The sequence below is a fragment of the Nuphar pumila genome, chromosome 10 (assembly GCF_984573655.1).
Source record: "Nuphar pumila chromosome 10, dmNupPumi1.hap1.1, whole genome shotgun sequence".
Lineage (NCBI taxonomy): Eukaryota > Viridiplantae > Streptophyta > Magnoliopsida > Nymphaeales > Nymphaeaceae > Nuphar > Nuphar pumila.
In genome coordinates this window covers 114,018,155-114,045,243 of record NC_143258.1, presented here as the reverse complement: position 1 = coordinate 114,045,243, position 27,089 = coordinate 114,018,155, and the positions used below count along the sequence as shown (strand labels likewise).

The 27,089-nt window shown below is 36.6% G+C and overlaps 1 protein-coding gene across 4 annotated transcripts in view; it reads right to left on the bottom strand.

Moving 5' to 3' along the window:
- Positions 1-2,625, bottom strand: part of LOC149827980 (E3 ubiquitin-protein ligase BIG BROTHER-like) — a 44,727-nt gene extending 42,102 nt beyond the window's left edge. For all 4 annotated transcript variants that reach the window (XM_090018310.1, XM_090018311.1, XM_090018308.1 and 1 more), the window contains exons 1-2: positions 2,543-2,625; positions 893-1,094 (exon numbers count right to left, since the gene is read on the bottom strand). In XM_090018310.1, the coding sequence (XP_089874436.1) occupies positions 893-1,033 (141 nt within the window). In that variant the 5' untranslated portion in view covers positions 1,034-1,094; positions 2,543-2,625. The remainder of the gene's footprint in view (positions 1-892; positions 1,095-2,542) is intronic.
- Positions 2,626-27,089: the final 24,464 nt, after the last annotated feature.

Below are 27,089 nucleotides of genomic sequence, written 5' to 3'. Positions count from 1 at the left end.
ATAAAATTAGCAATGAGAGTTACATATGAATGCTATGACAAAGAATTCTACAGAGATTTATTACCTGGAAATTGCTCACCATCCTGAAAAAATACCTTTTAATTTCTGGCACCCAACCTCTTGTATTCAAGGTCATGCTTAGTGAGTAATTTATTTGCATATTATTATATGAAACGTGATGCATATCTTATAAGATGTAATATGCCCATGTTTACGAGCATACACAAGCTGAGGCGAACCAAACAGCCTTGTTCAAGCTCCACTCATTCAACATGACCAGCTCATATCGAGCTGACAACAAGCTTTTTTTCTAGGAGCCCAAACAATCTCATTACTGGTTCAAAATGAGCCAAGTTACAAGCGGCTTGGTTCACTTACCAACCTTAGTAACCATATCCAGTAAGAAATGGGAAATAGCTTCATGTTCTATGCTATAGGAAACAAAAAACCTTTCATCAGTTTTATGGAACGTGAAGAAATACCACTTTCTTATGAATTTATCTTGAATCGGGATCTTTTGGCTCAGTTTTGTAGAAGGAGCAACCCCAGAACCGTATAAACCCATACCTACCATTCCCATTATTTTATGCAACTCATAAAACAATTTTCGATTCCATTGAATGATAGTTTAAACCCCCTCAATCCAAAACACTGAAAACATGATAAGACAAAATAACCTAAAAAAGCAACAAACTAGCATAAAAGATGAAGCCACCAATAAAAGCAAACCCAACAGTACAAACTATTCAAGCAGTCCACATCAATTACCAAACAATGACTATCAAAAAGTCGAGGAAAACAACCATAAAACCACAATTCTGCAACCGCCATCGATCTAAACCAAAGACAACAATATCAAACGGTAACAAAACAATAAACAAGTTCTACCAACCTCATTGTGTGAAGTAGCGGTGGGCCCGAAATCCGCTTGAGCATAGGACAGTCCTTCGAAAAGGTCCATGAAACTCTCCGTCAATGTATAAGGAAACCCAGTGTTTATATAGTGGACCTCCAGCTGCCTCTGGCCGTTCATCTTGGACCATCAACGCTTTTATTCGATCAATACAATATGCATGGAAACAGCAACCGGAATTCTAGAAGTCACGAATTAAATGAAGTAAATAAATACGAAAAAGGATGATCACACGAAGAGAAGGAAACGAGATTAATGGGTCATAAATTCTGAGAAGGAAAACTTCGCGGGTATCTATGCCCTAGAATTCAATGACAACAGAGGATCACGAGATCTTTAAACGCCTCGGTCCACCCTCAACAGAAATCTCGACGGTTTTCGTGACTCCGTTCACCCTTCCGCCCGAAATTTCACGGGGGAAAGAAAACGGAAGAAACGGCGTGGCTTCCTCGTTTCCCGGCACCGTTAACTCTCCGTCAAACCTCTCCTTCTCGTCCTTAGAGAGAGAGAGAGAGAGACGTAGGTCATTACTCATTAATGAGAAGAATAAATAAATCGACGAAACGATAAATCCTTAAGAGAAGAGAAATTAGCGCTAAACTTTACCCTAACACAAAAATCAAAGGATTTACTACGTTTTCCGTCGAGAAAACATCATCTACGAGTCGTTTCCATCGTCTTTTCACGATCTCCGTTATTGTTTACCGCAACGTCCGAATTTTGACTGTAGGAGGAACGACAGAACGGATTCAGATGAGACGTTAACAAGCAGGGGGAGGAATTAGCCCTAAAACTTCAGAGGACGCAATGATCGAGAATAGCATTTCATTGAATTGCCCTCTTTTCCGTTTGTCCTTTTCATTGATGCTGCTTTCAGAAATTCAACCGCTAGGAAAGTGAAACACCGTATTCCCATTGGTCGTCGCAGGAAAAACTGGAGATATTACAGCTTAGCTCGGAAAAGACGCTCATTTTCCGTCAACCTTCTCGTCTCACAACACGGAAAGAAAAAATAAAGACTTATTCTTAAGACTTCAATTCATCCCAGGGAGAGAGTGAAAGAGAGTTTATTCAACAAATAGGAAGACAGAAAAGAAAGAGACTCGCTCATCGTTCTTAGAATTTTAAATACAGATCAAGAGAGAAGAAAAAGAGACATTTCGTTCCTATATATTTCTTCTGCACGGAGGGAGAGTAGAAACAATCACGTTCCTAGAGATTTCTTCAACACAGCGAGAAGGAAGGAGAGAGCCGTTTCCTCCTAGAGTTCTTCAAGGGCACAAAGGGAGAGACACAGAGAGAGTATCGCTCTTGCATGTTTCCCCGATCGCATAGAAAAGCAGAGGAGAGGAGTGACGGAGAGATTCTCAATCTATCCAGAATAAACACATCGATTCCAGGAAAACGAAGTGCATGACAAGACCGAATCACGCTCAGAACGCCGAAAAAGAAACGACAAGATCGCCGGATCTCCGACGTTTTCCGGCGAGTAACACGTCGCCGGGATCCGTTCTCTCGGCATTCCCAAAGATTCCGGCAACCTCTCGCCCGTCTCTATCAAATTTCACCTAGGAAAAAAACAAGTCTGATTCTGGAGCTCCGGAAACGAAGAGACGACAGCGTTATTACCTCTGTCTCACATCCTCATTGTCCCTCCATTCCGCTCTCCCAAAGAGCCACAGAGAGAGAGAGAGAGAGAGGAATCCTAGGGCGGAAAGGACAGAGTGGGAGAGGGAGAGGGAGGAATATTTAAGCCTGCATTTCGGTCGTCAGCTCTCTCTCTCTCTCTCTCTCTCTCTCTCCAACATTGCTCTCTCGAGAAGTTACCAAGGGCTCCTTGTGGTTGAACGGAAAGACCTATAAAAGTAAATTACGTAAATGCCCTTTCCTTGATAACAATCTCCAAGTAGCTAGCTTCCTTGCTTTTTGGAAATGGATGGCCGGTATGAGCTTTTTTAATTGAATTCATTTTCCCACCGAACTAGCAAATTCGGATGTTTGGATGCTTACGGAAAGTAGTTCCATGGAATATATTTGGCGGTGAGTTGCAAGAAGCGTGGGTAGACAGGTATGTGCATGTCCTGTAATTCCATTAACATTGACATTGAGAAAATGAACTCATCTGAAGGGTTGAAAAAAAAGCATCAAAAGTGCCATTTCATACAAATATATATATATATAAGAAAATGGGTTTGTGCTAAATGAGGTTTTCGGCTTCTCCGGTGCTTTTTATACCGTTTCGGCCCCATAAATGAGTTGGGCATGGTTGATTTACTAAGAATCGACACCTTGAATCATGTGTTTTTGATGAAAAAAAATGATGTATGGAGACTAGAAGATTAAAAAGATTTTGGACCACCGTTGATTTTTTTAACTTTATAAAATCCCACCAATGTGTTGAAATCAAACACTTCAAGAGCTGATCCCTCTAAAATCAAGTACATAGACACATTTGTACTGTTATAATTTAAAAATAAAATAAAACAGCCCAAAAAACCCATTTAACACCCAGTTTATCACCAAATTGGTTTAGCAGATCTCTCTCTCTCTCTCTCTCTCTCTCTCTCTCTCTATATATATATATATATATATATATATATGAAAAGATTACTTCTTTTTGAAACCTCTTAGTTGGAACTCGGGGAGATTGTTTTAACTAAATCCTACTCTATGGATGTGTTTGCATGGTCAAAATAGTAGGAATAAACCCTTATATCATATAACATATATACCGAAAAGACATTATCCAATATCTGGTTTCTACTAAACCAAATATGTGGATTACATTCAGGCGTTCAAATGTACAAAATAAATAAATAAATAAATTATTAAAGTTTCACTAAGGGGATCTTTATCCTATATACATACTTGGATTAGTAGAAATCCATGCTTTGATCATGTTATTCCTACATGTATATGAGATTTTGCTGGGGATAAAAAAACATGATCCAAGTATTCTTTTTCCTGTAAATTAATCATGCTAAACACATCTGTACAGTCATATTTAAGTAATGCATGGGAAAACCCTTCAAAATCCTTATTAGAATATTCTTACCTTTAATCTTTGAATATTTAAAAAAATCTTAGATAGTCAGTTCTTTAAACCTTATAAAAACCTACTTGTGTATCAGAAATTGATGATCCAAGAATAAGACTTATTCCTATAAAATCATGCAGGTAGAACACATTTGTACAGTTATATTTAAGTAAAACATGAAAAAACCCTTTGAAAGCCCAATTAGCTTGGAAGTTAGTTAGAAAAATGATTAGCAGCTATCACCTTCTCATATATATATATGAGAACTGAACATATTAGGCCCCATTTCTCATTCTGCCCTATAGGTTTTAAGTATTTTATGATAGATCTGAATCGTTAGATGTGTTTAGTATGCTCGATTTAATGAGAATCGACTCTTGGGTCATGTTTTTTTTTATGAAAAAATATGTTTTTCTGAGACGGGAAAACTGGTACCTTCGTAGCCATTGACTTTGGATCACCAGAAAAACCTATATACATGTTGAATTTTCGGTGATCATGGTTCCCACTAAACAAGACCTATATTTTCGGTGATCACATCTATGGTGTTAAATGTGAGAAAAATACTTAAAACTATGATTTTCGAAGGAGCTTAACAAAAAAAGGTATATATATATATATATATATATATATCGAAAGTAGTCTTCGAAGCCACTTATCTCGTTACGAGTAGGGTTCATAAAGAGACAAAACACTCATGGTCTGAATAATGCCCACTGCTGCTAGGCTCATAAAAATTTCATGCAAAATTGTAAAATAGGCTCAGCAAGCCAAATACGAACAACACGTGTTAAACTTAGCTCAACTTGTATAGGGTTGTTAAATATAGTTTATGTCACTGGGACATGCCATTTTTTGTGGGCCTCTGTTGTGAACACGTTCGGACACATGGACAATGATATTACTATTTTTAATTAGGGTTTTATTTCAATAAAATATATTTTTCACATTAAAATATCAAAAAATTAGTTTTTTATTGATTAAAATTTTAAAAATCCATGTCCTCATGTTCTATTTTTCAAAAAAAAATCTAACTTGCATGTCGAACCCGCTCCACACATCCTTGTGTCCATGTGTTTTCGTGACATAGAGTATACTATTGCAATAAATATAGTTTAGATATATTTTACATGAGTAGGTGGTAGTTGCCTATCACTTTTCTATGTTAGGGAGTTTTGGAAGTTTTTTTTTCTATTTTTTGTAAAATCTAACTATAGAGATGTGATCTACATGTTTGATTTTATAAGAAATGACTCTTGGATGGTTTGATTTTCTTTGATTTTCACGTGTAAGTTTTTATAAGATTTTAAAAATTAATGATCTATAATTTAAAAAAATCAATGCTTAAAATATCAAGTGTCATTTTCTAGCAAAATCGACCATGCCAAACACATCTAGAGGGTCAAATTTGTGCAAAACAACCCGAAAACACTTATTCATTGGTGGTAGGCAGCTACCATTTTTCCTATTTTACATTATGTAACGGAGTGTAGGATAAATAATTGAAATGTTTGGCTTGCAAGCAATAGGTTTAGTGCTAAAATCTTATTGTTGTTAGGATTGGAACAATGTGCTTTCTTTGCAATAAGCCAGCTTGAGTCCAGCTCAATAGGTTTAGAGCAATCTTACCAAGACTGAGCAAGCCTATCTTGAGTTTGATGTTGAGTAACGTACCAACTACCAAGCTTGATGCGGCTTTCCCTCGTTTGTGTCCCTCGATATAAAATTTTCAAAAGGAAGCCCATCTTTCAGTCCATATCTCAAAAACTTCTTCATGCTTTTTTACTAGACAAATAGCGACATCAAAGTTTTTTTTATTAGTAAGCAAGGGTTAGGCAAACCCCAACCAGAGAAGACAAGTATTAAGAACCCAAAAAGGAACATTACAAGCTTGCAGAGTTAGGACGTTCAGGTGCGATTCTCCATCAATATGCCCATATTGACCAATAACCTTGCAGAGTTGTTCTTGTCTTCATCAACCAACTTACATTGAAATCCAGGGAATTTTAAAACCTTCCATCCCTATACTCAGGTCTTCCTCTTCCTTCAATCATGGAGTTAAAACCTGATACAACATCTCTTCTAAACGATTCCAAAATGATATTGTTATTTTGAGGAATGTTAGCCAAAATCTCAGGCGATACACTCGATTCTTATAGATGGTATTTAAACCCGGCTTAGAGACCCATCCAACCCATAAATTTGATCCCTTATCATCTCCAATAGTGAAGCCCACCCTCCAATTATCACCTCTATAACTGTATACATTAACTTTGATCCAACTTGTTGGAGGAGTCCAACAATCTGCATATCTCCATCTTGGCAAGATATTATGATTTGTCCCCTCAGCAATTCTAAGGACATTCAGCCTAACCTCAGTCATGAGGGTACAAACCATCCTATCTACTATAATCGCTACAAGGACAAGGGTCAATAGCGGTGACCCTTTTCTAGCAATAACTGCCAGATTTTTTACCCCGCTAATTGATAGGCGATAGTACAACAACAACTAGGCTTTCATCACAAAACAATTGGGGTCGGTGATATGAACCAAAAAAGGAAATTAATTGATAGGCAATAGTAAGAACATAAATATCTTGTCGTTATTGCTTTACTATGGTCATGAATCCTGCTGCTATTTGCTTCATCAATAACGACGAGTTGGATAACCCGAGCTGCATAAGTTGCAAAAAAAAACATAAAACTAGGGGTAGGGCTAAAAAGGTGCTTCGATCATTTAAGGCTCCAACCTTTTTTTTTTCCTTTCTCCTCCTCCCCCTCCCTTTCATCAGCAACAATTTTTTCAGCACTTCAAAAACAATACTCTCTCTCTCTCTCTCCTTCCTCGCCTTTTTTTTCAAGTCTTCTTCTTCTCTTTTTTTCTTTTTTTCTTTTTTTTCTTTTTTCTTTCTTCTTTCTTGTTTCTTGTTTCTTCTTTCTTCTTCTTCTTTCCTTTCTTTTATTCTCTTCTTTTTTGCCCCTCTTCTCTTTTTATTTTCACCCCCTTCTTCTTCATCTTTTCTTGCTTTTTTATTTCTTTTCTTCTTCTCTTTTTTTTTTCTTCCTTCATTGCTTCATTTCTTTCTTCTCCTTCTCCTTCTCCTTCTCCATTCTTATTTTTTGTCTTTTTCCTCTCTTTTTTTTCTACAGCTGTGTTATGAATCATATTTGAGTGTACTTCTCTCTAAAAAAAATCCCATTAGAGTGTGTATTTGTGTTAGATGTGTGCATCTTTATTTGTATTTTTTGTTTGTTAATTTTTAATATTTTTTATGAAGCTTATGCCTTACGCCTCGCTTTATGAATGGTCTTAAGCCTTGCTATTCACAACATTGATCATGATATTATTGTGATATTTTTCAGTCACTTTTGCTATTGTATTTCTTTTCTATATTTTAAATATGTTTCTTTCTTCTTTCTTTTACATTTTCTAAATTTTTTATAATTTCTATTTACATTTCTACAAAACCTTTATGTCCTAAACATACTATTTTCTTAGTTATTTCTGCTATATTTTATATTTTAAAAATTTTTATTGCTGAGATTCTCCTAATATTGATCAAAATAACCTAAAATTACTGTGAGATTTTGTTTGCAGAGATACGGTTCCAACCAAAAGTGAGAGTGGTGCATTTCTGTTTTATTAACTGATTTCTGTACCATATTGTATACAATGCGTTTGATCAGTTCCTAGCATTTTTTTTTATTTGTTTTTGTCTTGAAGTTTTTCCTTGTAAAGATGCAAGAGAATGAAAATTCACGCTAGAATCTCATTGCTGAAAATTGTTGTGCTTTTTATCTTTTTTTCGCTTTCTATCTTACACTTAAGAGAGCTGCCATTTTACAAAGGAATCATAGCTTTTTCTAGTATAATAACTATTTATGTACAGTAACATTTCAAAGTCATATCCTAAGAAATGTGTTAATTTACTTACATGTGCATCTCATTGACGGTCTCTTGAAGACCAAATCTTAGTTGGTGTTTGTATTGGTTGGTGTTTATATTTATTGAGATTGTCATTTGTCCATTACAGGAAACCCTAACATTTTTTTAGTTGAGTTGGTGTTTGGAGAAAATGTGGTCTCTCTTCTGTGGAAACTTTGACTTTGATGCTCAACAATCTGAAATAGAGCACCTTTTCGGCATATATGGGAGGGTTGAGAGGGTAGATATTAAATCATATAAGTAACTTTCTCCTTGATATATATTTTCTTGTATAATTTATGGTTCAAAAGGTCTTATATTTTTTATCTTCTAGCCTTTATACCACTGGTTCTTAGTGCTTCACAAGGTTCAAAATTGTTCTCCAAACATGAATTGCCCATTTTTTGTACATGGTAACAATGAGATTCCTGTCTCGCTGTTATAGCCTATAACATCGAGTTAATTCTCTCCATTATACCTTATAACAACGAGTTAATTCTCTCCATTATACCTTATAACAACGAGTTAATTATCTCTGTTTTACCCTATAACAACGTTATATATGACTTATAGGTAGCCTATAACGGCGAACCAAAGATCTCACCATTATATCCTATCTCATCATGAAAATAATCTTACTGTAAAGATTGTCACACCATTATTGATTGTCCGTAAAACTAGTCACTAGTGTTTGTTTACCCTTTAATAGTGAGATATAAATATCATTGTTATTACTCAACAAAGGCGAATTTTTTCAATGACTTATCAGCGAGAATTCTCGTTGTTAGAGGCCTATAACCATGACAAACAATGCAATAATGGTGAGAGATCCTTGTAGTGAATAACACAAGTTCTCATAAAGAATGTTATTACCAACTTCCCACATGCAAACAATCACATGAAATGCTATAATCCATACATTATATAAAGGTTTACTATCAAAGGTGTGCTTGCTCCAACGTCAAGAGAGGCTGGAATGGTAAGATTGGGAATTTTCCTTTGCCCAAAAATATGAGTTGTTTTATGCCAAATGTTACGTGCAACATGACATGAAATGAATAATTTCACGGTTAAGATGCAATATAAAGTGTTGCTTTAGACATTCTTATGGAAAAATGATGCTTTACCCTTCTGTCATATAATGGTAGATTAGAAAATATAGTGTAGGTAACTCATGCTTAAGTTGTTTGACTTAACCTGACTTAAGTATCTATTTAATTTTGAATTATAAAGTCAAATTATTTCTAGTAATGCACCAAATCCTCTCTTCTTTTCTCCTCTTTACATGTGTATGAGAAAAATCTGTTGTTGATAAGAACAATGATACTGAATGATGGTATGCTACAAATAGATCTAGCCAGCGCTGAGCCAAAAATCTGAATTGGGGTGGGCACAAATGTGTGTATGTGTGTATATATATAGCTTAATATTTGGTGCTATCGTAGTCACCGATTTATATAGAACTATTGAAATGAAAATCATATGTTCAAGCTTTGTAAACTCTAACTGACCACATAGATGTGTTCAAAAAGGTTTATTTGCCAAGGATCAAACCTTGGATCATATTATTCAATTCAAAAATGTGATTTTTTGAGTCATGAAATTTTAGTGCTTTGTGAACCGTTTATCTTTTAAGTAGTTAAAAGAGTTTGTTGTGTGTCACAATCATATGATTCAAAAGTCATTTTTTACTAAACAAATATCCTAGATCACATCTATAAGATTTAATTTACAAAAAAACTAAAACTCGTGATTTTCAGCTGAATAGTTTCATATAATTTGGTGCCTTCAAAGGCACCAAATATTAACCCATATATATATATATATATATATATAAAGAGAGAGACAGAGAGTAAGAAAGAGTAATGTGTAGGATCCAAGCCATTTATCTTCGAGACGGTCCTAGACCCCTTTAGAAAATATATTCATATAATTTTTATTTAATCTAAAATGTATAGATGTGACCTTTATGCTTTATTCATAGAAAACATGTATTGGTTTAAACATTTTTCATGTTTAAATGTGTTTTTAGCTGAACAAAAAAGTCAATGATTTATATTACACCAAAAATATTAACTAAAAATCAATAATTATTGTTAAATTAATTTGATCTAAAGCATAATTCTTAGTGAATAACACTACAAGAAAATCATGGATTAGCGACGGCTTATATCCATCGTTAATCCGTCGCTAAGCCGTCGCTAAACAGTTTAGCGACGGATTAGCGATGGATAGAGGCCATCGCGAATTTTTGCTCGCTAATTAGCGAAAAAACTTATTTGTCGTTAATTCCATCGCTAATTTGCGACAGATTAGCGACGGACATTATCCGTCGCTAATCCGTCGCTAAATTTAAAAAAAAAATAAAAAAAAATGATCCCTGTCGGGCGGTATTCCGGCAGCAATAAGCCGGACTTATACCGCACCCGACAGGCATCGTCGTCCTCCGTGAACCGGCGTCGTCGTCCTCCGTGAACCGGAGGACGACGACGCCAAAGGCAGACCTTGCGTGGCACCGCCTTCGGGGGCAAGGGCTCGCACCCCTTGATCATCAGCCGCTGCACAAAGATGTCGTCCGCCGGGCACGTCCCCCCGATGTCGTACGACATGTACTGCTTCAGCTCCTCCTGAAACCGTCGGCAGGCGTGACCCACCGGCGGGTAGATCTCCTCGGAGCCGAAGGTGGGCGAGAAACCCAGCGGCAGCTTGTGCGGACCCACCACGTTCCTCACCTCGTCGGGGACATCGGGGCCCCAACCAGCCAGGTGATCTGTCTTGGCACCATCATATTGTTCAAGGACCACGGGGTCGTTCTGGCCGCTATTGCTCCCCCGTTCCGGCAGCGACTCCTTCAGCCGAGCCAGCTCCGTGAGCAGGTTCTCGAGGAGGGTGTTGGAGGAGTGAAGCTGGTTCTGCACCTCGGAGAGATGGGCCTCGGTCGTGACGAGGCGATTTTGCGTGGTGTTGAGCTCATGGAGAAGCTCGTGGGCGTCAAGCACGCTGCCCAGGCGCTGAGAGTATTGGGACCAGTTGAAAGGTTCAGCCCGGCCTCCGTGGGAATAAGAAGGGAATGGAACGGGATGGAATGAAGCAACCCGGTAGGATAAAAAAGCAAGAGGAGAGGGGGAGAGTGGGCCCGATTTAAATTTCGAAAGGGAGAGAGGGAAAATTTCGCGCTCGGTTTAAATCGAAAATTAGCGAGGGATTTAGCGACGGAATTTTTCCGTCGCTAATTAGCGACGGATTAGCGACGGAAAAATTCCGTCGCTAAATCCCTCGCTAAAATGTTTTTTTGGTATTGAGAATTAGCGACGAAACAATTGTTGTCGTTAATCCGTCGCTAATTAGCGACGGATTAGCTAGAGAAAACTTTCATCGCTAATCCGTCGCTACTTAGCGACGGATTCATGAAGAAAGTTTTCTCTAGCTAATCCGTCGCTAATTTGCGACGGCAAAAATCCGTCGCAAATTTCCGTCGCTAATTAACATTTTTCTTGTAGTGTAAGTAATGATAAACATATCTAAAGGTTGGATTAAATATTAAACAAATGCAAGTATGTTTTTTAAAGAGGTTTGGGAAGGTCTTGAAGATAAATGATCTAAAACATATATATATATATATATATATATATATATATATATATATATATATATAAGGTGAACATTTGCTAATGCCGACTTGATCATCTAAATGAGATGAAAGTCACAAGTGTGTGTTGTATTGACCCAATCTGACCTCATGGATGGATTCAACATCGTGTAAATGCTAGGAACCAACTTTTGGATCATATGTTTTTGATGAAAAAATATAATTTTATGAGTCAAGAAAATTTTGCACATTATACACCATTGATTTTTAAAAGCTCATAAAATCATGCCTATACATCCTAATTGGGCAATCTAAAAGGTTGTCTCTACAGGTTAGTTTGATGAAAAAAATAAAAAGCAAAATCATTCATACTTAACGTCTCACATAAGCAAATGTTAACCCCCAATATAAATATTTATAGAGAGTGGATTTGGGGGAGACACAAAATTTGTGTGAACCTTGACCCAAACCGTCTTTATTGGGGATTTTAGTGTCACCAAATGTTAAATCTCTATGGGTAATTTGATATGTTTCTCGAAATGTTTTATAATTTTTTATATTCTCCCTATGTGCAAAATTACAAATAACTAGCTTTAAAATATCTTTTTTATCTTTATCATGCATAAATAACCCCCTTTATTGGGAACTCACAAAATTTATGCAAAATATCACTTCGTTCGTTAGGAGCCACAAACTTGCAGTTAAAATTAGACTTGCATGTTTGTTTGTTTGTTTGTTTTTTACTTCATGAAGTTCGCTTAATAATATTTGTGAACATCCTATCAAACTTGAACAAAATGAGGAAGTCACAAGTGTGTGTTGTATTGACCCAATCTGACCTCATGGATGGATTCAACATCGTGTAAATGCTAGGAACCAACTTTTGGATCATATGTTTTTGATGAAAAAATATAATTTTATGCATGATAAGGTGAACATTTGCTAATGCCGACTTGATCATCTAAATGAGATGAAAGTCACAAGTGTGTGTTGTATTGACCCAATCTGACCTCATGGATGGATTCAACATCATGTAAATGCTAGGAACCAACTTTTGGATCATATGTTTTTGATGAAAAAATATAATTTTATGAGTCAAGAAAATTTTGCACATTATACACCATTGATTTTTAAAAGCTCATAAAATCATGCCTATACATCCTAATTGGGCAATCTAAAAGGCTGTCTCTACAGGTTAGTTTGATGAAAAAAATAAAAAGCAAAATCATTCATACTTAACGTCTCACATAAGCAAATGTTAACCCCCAATATAAATATTTATAGAGAGTGGATTTGGGGGAGACACAAAATTTTGTGTGAACCTTGACCCAAACCGTCTTTATTGGGGATTTTAGTGTCACCAAATGTTAAATCTCTATGGGTAATTTGATATGTTTCTCGAAATGTTTTATAATTTTTTATATTCTCCCTATGTCCAAAATTACAAATAACTAGCTTTAAAATATCTTTTTTATCTTTATCATGCATAAATAACCCCCTTTATTGGGAACTCACAAAATTTATGCAAAATATCACTTCGTTCGTTAGGAGCCACAAACTTGCAGTTAAAATTAGGCTTGCATGTTTGTTTGTTTGTTTTTTACTTCATGAAGTTCGCTTAATAATATTTGTGAACATCCTATCAAACTTGAACAAAATGAGGAAGTCCACATATATTTTATGCAGATTTTCTCAAGTCTGCATATATTTTATGCGAACTTTCTCGTCTTCACTTATATTTTTTGTTGTCGCATGTTTAGGAGGAACAATCTATCTTTCAGAGTCTGTTTCTTCCCAATCGCTCATCAGATCAAGGTGATCTTGGTTGCAGCAAAAAACTATTTTTGTCTAATTTTTTATGTATTTAAAAAAAAAATTGAGTTAAAACGTCCTCTGAAAGATAGATTATTTGATTGTTTCAATCTATAGAGCATGTTTCTATTCTAGTTTTAGAAGTTAGAAATGAAAATCCTAGAAGGATTTTTTAGTTTCGACTAAAAACATAAAAGTTATAGGCTTATGTCACACACATTTTTTACTTCGGATCAAAGATATACAAAGATTGTTCTTCAAAAAATAGTCACATATTCTAGAAAAAGTTTGCATATATAGGAGAAAGTTTGCGCATGCGAACGGTAAGATTATCTTTTTAAATCCAAAAATTTATGATTTTGAACATAGAAAAAATATTTGAAATTGTAAGGCATTTCAAAAAATGTGTCAAGTTACCTGTATACTTAAACGATTTTCCTTTTTATATATTGATTCATTATATTATGTTTTTTTTTTAAGGCAGATCCGTTATATTATGTTAGTAGAGCATGAAACCGACTAAGAAAGTCTTCGCTGATCAAAGCTGGATCTAATTGGTGAAGAGAAGTCAAGGGTTTTGTTGGACAATATACAGTTGTTGATGGGGTTTGCCCTCATCCTAGAAAAAAAGAAGTCGAGAGTAAATGTAAATTAAGAGCCTAATCACACGGACACAGGGGCGTAGCTAGGGGGGGCAGGACTGGGCTGTAGCCCAGTCCTGCCTCCCCAAACAGTTAAATTTTTTTTTTTTTTAAAAGCCCAGTCCTAGCCCTGCCCTAATTCCATATGAAATAGATTTTTATCCATTTTTTAGCCCAGCCCTGACTGCAGCAAATAGTTTGATTTGTCCATATGAAATAGATTTTTATTAATAATTGTAACCATTTTTTATTTTATCTCAAAAAAATTTTTTTTTCGGGGGCGCTGCCCCCGAACCCCCGACTATCACACAAATAATTTTTTTTTTCTACAACCCTGTTTGCCCCCCCCCCCCCCTCACATGAATCCTAGCTACGCCCCTGACGGACACACCATTTTGGCTGTGTCCCTAGTGATACGAGCAGACAGGCTGACTAGGACATCACACATACGACATTATTTTAAAATTTGTTAAAATAATATTTTATTATATTTATTTAAAACTATTTTTAATGTTAAAATATTCAAAAAATATTTTTTTATTTATTAAAAAGTTTCGTGTCCTCTTGCTCCCGTTTGAAAAAACCGATTCAGTGTGACATATTAATAGCCTACCACGGTAAGTTATTGAGGTTCACATTTACATAAAATTTTATATATAATTTACTGAATGTTTGTATGAATTATTACTTGTGGCAAATTGTCTATTTTGAGGGTCATTACTGTACATACAAAACTACAACGGCTAGGGAGGGCGTGCAGGCGTCTATTTTGCCGTTCTTTTTTTTCGAGTGCGAAGGGAAACAAAGCGTTGAGCGTACGCAACTTCGCTTGCCCGCATGAATCGCCAACCCGTGACGCTTTTGCCCTAGAAAGAATACATAAATGACATGAGCATCCCCACCTTGGTCCATGGATTGGATCAGTGTCACAGATCTCTGTTCTCAGAAAACCAGAACCTCGCTATATTTTTACAAATTCGTTGGTTTCGAAAAGCTCAGGAAAATATCAAAATATATAAAGCATGAATAATATATAGGGAAAAAAGCTCAGTAAAATATCAAAATATAAAAGTATGAACAATATATACAGAAAATTTCAATTAAGGGGCCAACCTTTTGCCCATAATTTCAAATATAGGCCACCCGATTCTGAAATTCCAAACATGGGCCAAACTTTTCCGATCATATTGGAAAACATGAGTTCTTTTTGGTTTCTTATCTTGAAAACTGAAAATTACTTATTTATCCTCATAAAAAAAGAAAAAGTAACCAGTGTAAGCTTTTAATGATCACTGTTGTAATTTGACTTATGATTTAACCCGAGTTAAAGGATAATAATAAGTGCAAGACCTTGTTTGGCAGTTTTCAGAAAAAGTTTGGACTATATTTAAAATTTCAAAAACGTATGGCCCCTAAATGGAATTTTGCCTAACATCTAACATACAAAAATGTAAATACAGTTATATAACCATAAAAATGTTAAAAAAATTGTATTCTTTACATTAACATTGTGATAAAAACAGATATTTTCATTCATAACTTGTGATATTTAAAAAAATCCTCGCTTTTGGTATTATAGTAGCATATAACAATAAAATCATGATATTTTAAAGTATTTTCAAAATATCGGCAATATATTGTCCAAGGTGCTCAATGGTCCGAACATTGTGTCAATTCCGAGAATCAAGTGGTTGATATGGTCATTTTGTATATATATAGAGACATGAAAGGGCAAAACCAAGACACGCATCTTTTAGGGATAAAAGGGCAAAAATGGACAATATCTCAAAATGTCAAGAATACCCCTCAAAAGACGCTGTTGTGGAAGACAAATAGTAGCCTAGTCTTAAGGCTAATCATCGATGCCAACTTTGCAATCTTTGTGTAACGGGATTACGCAAACATGCTTAATTCGGGAAAAAAAGAAAACGCCCTAACCCACTCACGTTCACGTGAGTCATAATTAAAAAATATACATGCTTTCTGTATTAAATTTAAACCTTCTTATTAACTTCCATTTATTTTCCTATAAAGTTTAACTTAAGAAACAAGCAGCCGTTGTCCATGCGTTTGTTTCAGCCCAAAGCAAGGGGTCCATTTCCTTATGAAGCAGGAATTTTCCCCATGAGAGCTGAAACCAATGCCTTGGGGAAAGCTGAGATAGAGCCCACGTTTTTCATAGGTTTCATGTGAAAAACCATGCTAGGTGGGTTGTCTTAAGGCATTCAAATTGAAAAGGTATGCTTCCCCTGACATGTGGTTAGGATAGGGGTGTCAACGGTTCGGGTTTGGTTCGGACTCAGGTAGAATCAGACTTGGACCAGATTTTTGGGTTAGGTATCGGGTCCATACCAGGTCTGCTATAAGAGAAACCACATCAGAACCCGATAAAAACTACATGAACTAGACTTGGACCATATATACCCCGTAAAATAATATTTTTTATTATTTATACATTGAAAAATTAAAGGTCTTAATTGGACTCAGGCCAAGCCCGTGTCTTGTATCAAATTTCACAAACTATACCTGGGTTCATGTATTAAACCTGGGTCTTTTTATTTGTCACCATACCTGGACCTATAGGGTTTAGTTCGGGTAAACCCGACCGGTTGACACCCCTACTTGTGGTGGAAGCAGTAGAGCTTCCTGGTGGGATAGGGGGTAACCAAGGGGTTTAACCTCTTGAGAGTGGGCTATATGGTAGAGAATTTAACTTTATTTGGGTAGCCGTTATCTAGCCTAATTGTCTCATTGAATTTTCAAACACGTTGGGAATTTAATGTAGACTGGGCCTAACCATGATCCTGGTGGTGTATATCTTAATGGCTCATTAAGTGAGTCATTGAATTTCATGTGAGACTCATTTGATCGCACTGGATCCATACCAAAATCCAACATTTCCTTGATAAAATATTAAAAAAAGAAGAAGCCTCGTGCACTCCTCCCTTCCTTGGAATCTTCGTATCATATGAAAGGCATGAGACATACGGCTGGAAAAAGTTTCACCACCATGCATTTCTCCACCTTTTTGTGTGGAAAAGTTTTTCATATTCACAAAAATGCACAGAAATGTGAAATTTACTGCACTTGGTGTAGCATGAAACAATTATGTTTTTGCATATTTAGTATAACTTTCGTGTTCTTTTTCCAACTTCTAAACGTAGCCTAAGGGGAGGGGATGTCAATGTGATGTGATGTAATCTCTCGTCGAGGTTACAAGAACCAAGCTATGTTACCAGCTACTCCTACTCACTAATCTACACCATCATCGAAACTGAAGAAAATAAACGGTAATTAAATCAAGAAAATAACAATCTTTCATTAACCACCCCTATAGAATCCCTACAAAGCATATTTATAAGAAAAAATAGAAAACCTAACCTAAAATGGATCTTGGATAGATCCAATGTCCAACAATAACTCTAAACATAATAAATAAAATCTAATATATTGGGTCTCAACGGATCTTGGATCCTCAGTAACCCTCCGCTACCATAAAGGTAATCTAATAAAACAAACAAATAAATAGATTTGGACCTGGGTGCACCTGTGGATTACGAAACTGGTTTTGTTCCATGGGTGGTTCTAGGTTATTTGGGTAGGGTATAGGAGGGTTATCATAAAGGTAAGGTGGCTGGTTTGGGTAGGTTTGATGTTGGTTTAATGGGTAATTAACAAGTTTGGTGTTGGTTTAATGGGTTATAGGTTGGTGTTCAAACTTGGGTTTGATTTGGATAAAGGTTTTGGGTTGGATTTGATTGGATCTGGGTAAAAGTAATTGTGCGTCAAACCTAGATTGGTTTGGGTTGGGTGATGTATCTGATATTATAGATTTAAGGTCTGGTCTAAACGAGATCCATGTCTATAAGCATATTCGGTCCAATCATGACTTGGTTCATAATCAAATTGGGGATTCATCCAGGTCTGATTAGGTCTTGTTTGGGCACGGGTCATGTTGATAGGGATGAAAATTCAGGGTCTGGTTTTGACCCAATGGGTTTATATTAGTATTTGGGTTGAGGATGGGTTTTGGGGCGGATTTGGGTTCATGGTAGAGTTTGATGTAACCGCTGACTTGGGTGGACCAGTGATAGAGAAGAATCCACTTTGATACCAAGTTTGATGTAACCTCTGGTCAAAGTTACGAAGATCAAGCTACGTTACCAACTGCTCTTACTCGCTAATCTACGCTACCATGGAAACCAAGGAAAATCAACTGTAATTAAATCAAGAAAATAACAATCTTTCATCATCCACACCAACATAATCCCTACAAAGCATATTTATAAGGAAAAATAGAAACCCTAGCAAAAAATGGATCTTGGGTAGATATTATGTCCAACAGTAACTCCAAACATAATAAATAAAATCTAATAAATTGGATCTCAATGAATCTTGGATCCTTGCTAACCCTCCGCCTTCTTTTTCTTGGCAGATTGGTCCCATTCCACCCCTGCTCCTACATCACAAAGGATCAGGTTTGGTTCAGACTTAGGTGAGACCAAACTCAGACATGATTCGAGATGCTCGTACCTGATCCAGACCTAGGCCTAATAGCCTCTACCATAACAGAAACCATACCCGGATCCTATAAAGATTACAAGAACCAGACCCTGACCATACGGGGTAAAATGATATTTTTATCTCTTTGACATTGAAAAATTGCAAATCATAGTCAGAACTTGGGTTGGACCCGGCTTTGGCATGAAATTTCACAAATCATACCCGGCTTAATATATTAATCAGACCCTTTGAGTTTGATCTAGATTCTAATCGAACTTCCTTGTTTATCACCAAACCCTGACCCTATAGAGTTTGATACAGGTCAAGTCTAAGTCAAATCCGATCTATTAACCTACAAAACGGGTGTTCGGATAGAGCAAACTTATATAAAAATATAAGATATGCTAAGAATTAGGGTTATAAACGGGTTGGACGGTTAGGATCTAAGCATTACTGAATCTGACCTAATCGGGTATTGCTTAATAGGATTCAGTTTCAGATTTGCATTCAGGTTTGGATGAAAAAAGTTGTACCGAATCTGGATCCAATAAGTTAATCGAATCCAATAAGTTAAGTAAAGTTCAAACTAATAATAAAAAGTAATTAAAAATTAAGGCAAACTTTAAGCATTTATTACAGGGATGTGCTGGGCTATGTAATGTAGCTATGCTCTTTGTGCTACTGCATTCATGACAAATTTTGTAAAGAGTGCAACTATTTAAATGTATGTGTCATTGAATTTTTTTTTTTGTAAGGCAAGCTGGGGTTAGGCAGACCCCTACTAAATATCTCTTAAGGCCCGGGATTCGAACTTGGGCCTTCAGCTTGGCACAGGACCCCCGCCACATGGGATACCACCTCCCTGGTATGCGTCATTGCATTTAAAGATGCACAACGAGCTAAAGAAGAAGAAGAAGAAGAGCCAAACAACCTAACCGTCTAAGTTAGACATGAACTCGTTAAAAAAATAAATGAGCCGAGCTTGAGTCTAGTTTAAATGAGTTGGGTAAGATTGATTAAGCTCGGCTCACAAAGTTATAAAAAAATTAGATTTATAAATGTATCCATTTTGTACATAATGTTAGCACAAAAATGGGTCTTACCTTAATGGATAAGTCATTGATTACGTTTGGAAGTGGCACGTGTTCAAATTTCACCTTTTTCCTCTCTTTCATAAAAGCATTTTACATAATTCTTAAGAAGTTTAAAAATGTTTTTAAAATAAAGGTTTGCAGCTTGAGCCGAGTTTGAACAACCAATTTTTCTCGATGATCCGAAGCTTGGCTCGAGTCTGGCTAGTATGCATCCCTAAGTGCATTCATTGCATTATGGAATATTTTGAATGTTTTTCCAAAACAATTTGTAAATGTTTGAATCTTCCCAATATCAAGTAACTTTTTCGGATCATGTTCTAAAACCAAATCCGATACTGAACCTGACCTGATTAGATATTCGGGTTTAAAGACTATTATCAAACCTGATCAAATGGGTTCAGGTGGAATGGGTATCCAACCCAGACCCGTACCATTGACATCCCTACTAAGAACTGGCGTGACATTGAACAAACATCACATACGGTTCATCATCCTCATATGTATGCATCGTATAGGTAGGGGTGTGAACGAGTTGGGTTTGGTTCGGACCGAGGTGGAACCAGACTTGGACCCATTTTTTTGGGTATGGTATCGAGTCTGGATCCAGGTCTAACCTGATCCACTATAAGAGAAACCATACCTGAATCCAATAAGAACTACATGAACCAGACCCGGACCATACCCGGTAAAATAATATTTTTTTGTCATTTTTACATTGAAAAATTGCAGGTCTTAATTTGAACTTGGGTCAGGCCCGAGTCTGGTATAAAATTTTACAAACTATACGTGGACCCATGTACTAATCGGACCTTCAGATCCAAACCCAAGTCTTATTATTTATCACCATATCTAGACCCTATAGGGTTTGGTCTGAGTTGGATCCAAATAAACCCTATCGGTTGATACCCGTATATATAGGGTGTGTTTGATTACTTGCCCAAGATTGTACAAAACAATGGAACATAACAAAACACATGTTATGTATATTATGTAACAATTATAGTTAAGGGTGGGCAACAAGCCTGGCGGCCTGATGGGCCAAGCTGATCCGGCCAGCCATGGGCCAGATTTGAGTCAAGGTTTTAGGCTCAGGTTCGGTAGCTACCGGGCTAAAACCCAGCCTGTTATATATGTGGGCCAAGTCTGAGTTGACTCACAAGCTACTGGGCTGACCCGAGGGGCCTGGCCTATTTATCAATTTTTAATAATATAAAATTAATTAATTTCATAGTAACTTGATAACTGCTATTATTTACCTAATTAGTTACATTAATTTTATGAAAACTCGAAAGATAATTAGTTGGGTACATGAGAACTTGTTAATTATTTATTAATTTTATTAAAAAATAACTTACAAATGGGTTTGGGCCAGGTCAGGCCAGCTTCACATTGGCCCATTGGGCAGGATCATGAGCTGCATTTCAAACCCAAGCTTGTTAAGAACCGGGCCAAAGCCCGATCCATTAGTAAATGACCAGGCCATCTTCAAGCCAGTCCGCACTTAAAGCTCGCCTGATCGATCTCTAAATTGGACCAGACCAGGCTGGTCCGAAACCCACAACTACGTCCAACACTTGTTTTGACTGAAAAAGAAATTGTGTTCTTTATGTCTGATTGTTTGATTTTTACATTGTGGAGACAACTTGGACACATGGATAATGGGTCGGATAACTTCATTTTGAATCTTTCAACTTAACCCGCCTAACATACAAGTGTTTTAGTATGTTTATTATGGATTTTAGCCTCATATATGGATCTCAGATTGGGTCTAAATACCAAAAAAATGTTTAAAATTTGGGCAATTTGAGAAATAAATAAGAATTGATTTTTTATATATAAATGCTTTAATCAGTGTAGTATTGGATCTAATTACAAAAGTTTATCAAAAAATAATGAATTTTAGCCCTGAATATGGATTTCAAACTAGATCCAAGTATCATAAAATGTTTAAATTTTGAATAATTTGATAAAAAATAAATTTTATATTTTTCTATATATGAATTCAATAACTATAAATAAATCATAAAACCCTAAAATACAAGAAAATAAGTCATAAATAAACAAAAAACACTTGAACTACGAGAAAAATAAGCCATAAAATCATAAAATTAAATATAAAAACACCCTAATTCAAATCCTAATAAAAAAACAAGCCTAATCAAATACAAGAAAAACCTTAATCAAATTAACTATAAGAAAATTGATTCAAAGCCCTAATCAAAGAAAGTCAAAGAAGAAAATCTCTAATCAAATTAAAGAAAATATTTGATCAAATTAAATATCAAAATCTATAATTAAAGATATTTGATTCAAAACCCTAATTAATGAAAATCAAAGAAAAAAACCTTAATAAAAAAAAACAAAAAAAAAACTCTAATCAAATCAACCAAAAGCCCTAATCAAACTAAATATAAAAAACCTTAATTAAAAAAATGTGATTCAATGCCCAGGGCTAAAGTGGTGGTGGTGGTGGTGGGGGGGGGGGGGGGGGAGTGGAGAGATGAGAAAGGGTCTGGGTTAACCCCCCTCTCCCTGCCATACCCTTGAGCATTTTTTTTTAAGTGGGGTTACCACCGTCCAGTACCCACCAACATAAGGGGAGTGGGGATTGAAACAGTGTTTCACCATCCCACTGACGCGCATTTACCGTGCCCAATGTTTGATGGGCGGCGGGGTCCTGCGGGAGTCTCCAACCCATACGCAACGTTTGTTAAGTAAGGTTACACGATCCTCAATTTAAACACCAAAGGACAGTGGGGCACTAATTTAAGCGGGGCAATTTGTGGTTAGTTGCCCACGTTCGTTGAGGAGAGGACAACAAACCTTACCTACCTCCCTTGAGTCAGACAAGCAAATCTTAGTTGAGATTTGTTTTAGCGAAACCCTAGCTCTCTTAAGGACGGAAGTACACGTCAGCAGCTGTTTTTTTCTTATCCGATTGGAGAATCCCCAGGAGAACCATCCAGCTGGCACGATTACGTGGTATTTCAACTTTGTGTCACCAACCAAATAAACAAATAAAAGGAGCTCAAGAAAGAGCGTCATTGGTCGGACTGCGTGTCGATTTTGTTGGTGAAAAGCTCGCCAGGCGACCGACCAAAAATAATGTGACGTTGAAAAAATAAACCTCCAAATATCTATAAAATTATAAAAATAAACCTCCAAATTGTTAAGAATTTTTTTTTTTGAGATAAAATAAAAAATGGCTACAATTATTAATAAAAATCTATTTCATATGGACAAATCAAACTATTTGCTGCAGTCAGGGCTGGGCTAAAAAAATGGATAAAAATCTATTTCATATGGAATCAGGGCTGGGCTAGGACTGGGCTTTAAAAAAAAAAATTAACTGTTTCGGGAGGCAGGACTGGGGCATGTTCCTGGGGGGAACATATAACCTGCCCGCGTAACTTGTCGGGAGCGTTAGACCGAGGGGTTGCGTAGTTGGAACTGGCCTCGGCTGTCAGACAGTCACAGTCAGGGTTCTATTCTCGTGGGTGTTATCCTCCTTGCACAAGCCGAAGCTGATGGCTCCCTGGGATCCAGGGGTGCGCCTGGGTTTACACCTCTCGAGTGGTTTTCCCATAGCGTTGAATATCTAAAAAAAAAAAAGGGTTAAGTAAAAATAACATATATATTAGGTGTAGTATTTGTTACAGTAGATTGTAAATACTATTGACTTGACAAAACCCGTCCGTTTTATTATTATTGAAAAATTCTAAGTATGCAAGTGGACACACTAAATATTTTTTCTATTAAAAAAATGCATTTTGTCATCGAAAATCCATGATTGAAGGGTCAACTCTCACTAAATGGATCAACACTATAAAGTTAGATCAAACAAAAAGAAACTTGTATCGTGATACCTTTTTTTTTTAAAGGCAAGCTGGAGTTAGGCAGACCCCTACAACTGTACACTTGGGTTTTGAATCTGCAACGTCCCAACAACACAAGGTGACGTGCACTAGCTTCTCTTACCAGAAAAGCCGAGCCTCCCATTGGTTACTTGCATCATTGACACTTCAACTAGATGCCACGGAACCACCGTATGGAATTGGACCTTCATATGAGATGTGGAGAAAAAGTGTCCCACTCTGAAAAATTCCATGCTCTGTCAGAATGTGACCAAGGAGGAGACTAGAACTGCTATTTTTCAAATGAATGGTGATAAAGCCCCGAGGCCTGATGGATTCCAGACGTGTTTCTATCAAACAATTTTGGGACATGAGGTCACCAGGACAGTTTAAGATATTTTTCTTAAGGGGCGTATTGTTAGAAGATTAAATGCTACCCATCTAGTCCTCATCCCGAAATCCTCCAATACTGCCTCCTTTTAATGATTTTTGACCCATAGCACAGTGTAATGTCTTATATAAAATTATTTCTGAAGTGTTGGTCAATCGTATGAGACCTATACTTTTAGGTATCATTTCTCAAAAACCAAGAAGCATTTTTGCAGGGTAGACATATCCATGAGAGAGAGCATCTTACTTGCCCATGAGATGTACTATAAGGTTCCTTCAGTTTGTTTGAAATGGTTGCAGACTTGTTGGCAGCAATCATTTCATCTGGTGCTCTGGTATGTATGTATGGAAGCTATTATTCATGATTCAATTGAAATCACAGTGGCTGCTGAAAATTACTTTAAACTGAATTGGACGAAGGAATAAAAATCTTATCTAGACTGCTAGATTAGGTATAACATCATCCTCCAAAGTTGGAGCTCCCCACCCATTGACGATCAACTGATTACTCATTCAAAAGGGAATAACATAAAAATTGGGTTTGACGTGCGAACCGAGACTGGATACCCATTGGAGTAACTCAAATGGAGGAGGATCAAATATTTCCAGAAAGCCAAGTTCTTGAGAATTAAGTTATTAGGTGAAATAATCCCGAATACAAGGCCAACTATCTGGGTGCACTCAAACAACATCAGATGGGTACAAGGCCAATTCAGAGAGGACCGATATGCACACAGTGAGACTGGGGAGATCTCAACATCTATCTTTTATATTTAAATGCAGAGGACCTGAACTGAAATTATGTTCAGTCATGGATATTGAACTACCAATAGGGGAGTATGTATCTTGGAAAGATAAGCTACCCGATTGGAAACATTAGTTTGTATTACAAACATAGTAAGACATGTCTACTGTAGGTAAAGGTGGAAAGCCTTAATCTCCTAGCTTGAGAATAAAAAAAAACAAGATTAAAGGTACAATCATAGCATTCTTTAAATTATGAGGGATGGGTTTAGGCTACCATTTTGTCTACTTGAAAATAACCAGAGAACTTAAATCAGAGTCCCTAATCATATTATGTGCAACCTAAGGATGAGTTTGGATTTAGGAAATTAGTTGGAATCTTAATCCAATTCTACTAAACCCTTTGATAGCCTTTCAGCCACAAAGAGAAATTAAGTGGCCAGGATTCCAATTTCACTGAAATACTTAATCCAAACACACTCTAATGGATCTAAATTCTAATAGCAGTTGCATCACCCAAGGAGGCGGCGGGGGGAGGAGGGGGACTAGGATTTCATCCATTTATTCACAAAAGTGGGATAAATCAGGATATCCATTACTGTTATACAATGAAAATAACCCATTTTAATGTCCCACTTATCGGTGCAAGTGGATGCATGTTAGGTATATCTTTGTATTAGAGACTCAGATTTACATTCCACTTAGAGGGTAATTTGAGTTTTTTTTTCCCATAATCGTCCCTACCTTGTGGATGATACCCAAAAGTATCCCTACCTTATTTAATTTTTCAAAATTGCCGTTATATTCTAAATGTTAAGGACAAATCCACCAACATGTGGCATCTAGCTCCCTTAAAGGATGGTTTTGCCTTGGTTGTCCAAAAAGAAGGGATGATTTTGGAAATTGGGATTAGAGAAGGATGTTCTTTGGTTTGCCTTATTAGGGAGGGACGATTATGGAAACTTTTGATTTTATTGTTTCTGACCTTTTTTTCTTCATAATTTAAATATTTCAAAGTGAACATAAGAAAATATGGAAATAGAGTATCTGAGACTTCAAGGAAAAGAAAGCTGGCTAACCAAACACAGACAAAAGGTTGACGGGGATTTACTTAATTTCTAGGATGGATATCTCAAAAGGTGCTTTTGGATACACCTTGTTCAGATAAACAGGATAAGATGGGGATGCCACATCAAAAGACAATAACCCAATTGCCTCATTTATCTGGTTAAGCTGGTCAACAGAACACCCCAAAAGAGCGTGAGCTAATTTGAGTGTCAAAGAAGGAAAGCAGCCACGGAAGTCTTTTATGGTGTCATTTAATGAGGTGGTTACTTTGGTTGAACCACTTTGCGGCAAGCTCAAATCATTTGGCTCAGTCAGGACGGAAGCCAGAAAAGGCAACGGATGCAACAGTACACAGCAATGATAGATGTGGGCTTTGAAGCCTTTTGCTTCTTATGGTACAAAAGAAAAGAAGAAATGTGACTTCTAATTTGGCTATTTATATGCTATAAGGCCTGTATGGATCCTTGCATATCTGGAATAAGGCACCCTTTATTCATCCAAGTGAGCAGCCTTATGTTTTTTTAAGTGGTTCATGGATAGAGAACCAACCCCCTCTCCCCACCTTTTTTTTATTTTATTTGTGGGATTGAAAGATAACAAGCATTCATCACTTCTCTGAAATGGTCAATAAAACAAACTTTTGTTCTCAAGTAGGTAATCGAGATCTGATCTGCAGTTGACCAACCAAGATTTTGATACAGATGGATTGATCAACCTACATAAGACCATTTTTTTTGATCTGGCAACAATCCGGCTTATATTTTTGTGAATGAGTAATCCACTGGTTCAGGCCCTGGGTCTAGATCCACCCCATGGATGATCCAAGTCAGTAACAAGAAACTTGTTAGCAAGCATTTTTACATTTCGGCTGTAAAGTGTAAACTGTATCTATACTTTCAGAATATCAAACTCTATAGACCTGGATAGTAATGTAAATGCACTGATATTGCAACATTAATTAAAGGGCACCCAACTTCTCATTCTGAGATAAGCAAGGCATATATTCCATACTTTTTTATTTTTGCTCTTTTGATAACTTCAATGCATTGGGACTTGTGAGGGAGCAAGTATATTGTGTAGTCTTTACTACTCTTCTACTCATTTAATTATCATTGTTTAAAGCTTATTGCTACCTGCTTTTATCGTGGTGCAAAGTATTGCCATCAAGGGGAGGAGGGTCCATTGATTGCTTTCACGATGTTCAACACCGTGCATACGTGCTTTTCTGGGAACTAGAAGCACCGTTTTAGAGCGTGGTAGCTTTAACGCTCAAAGGAAGTTGAGATAGTTTTTTTTTTAATAAGGGCAACTTACAAAAGTGTTCTAGTTTATTATGCTTAAGCTGCTGCCATAAGAGGAACCAATGATGATTAACCATGTTTGTTTGGACAGCTTATGGTGTGGACTGGTTCGCTTAAGAGAAAGTGCAGGACGCTTCTGGACATTTTAATCATGACTGGGGACAAGGAAAGTCAGTCATGGCTCACACTTTAGCCTTGTTAATTTGAATCTTTGGAAT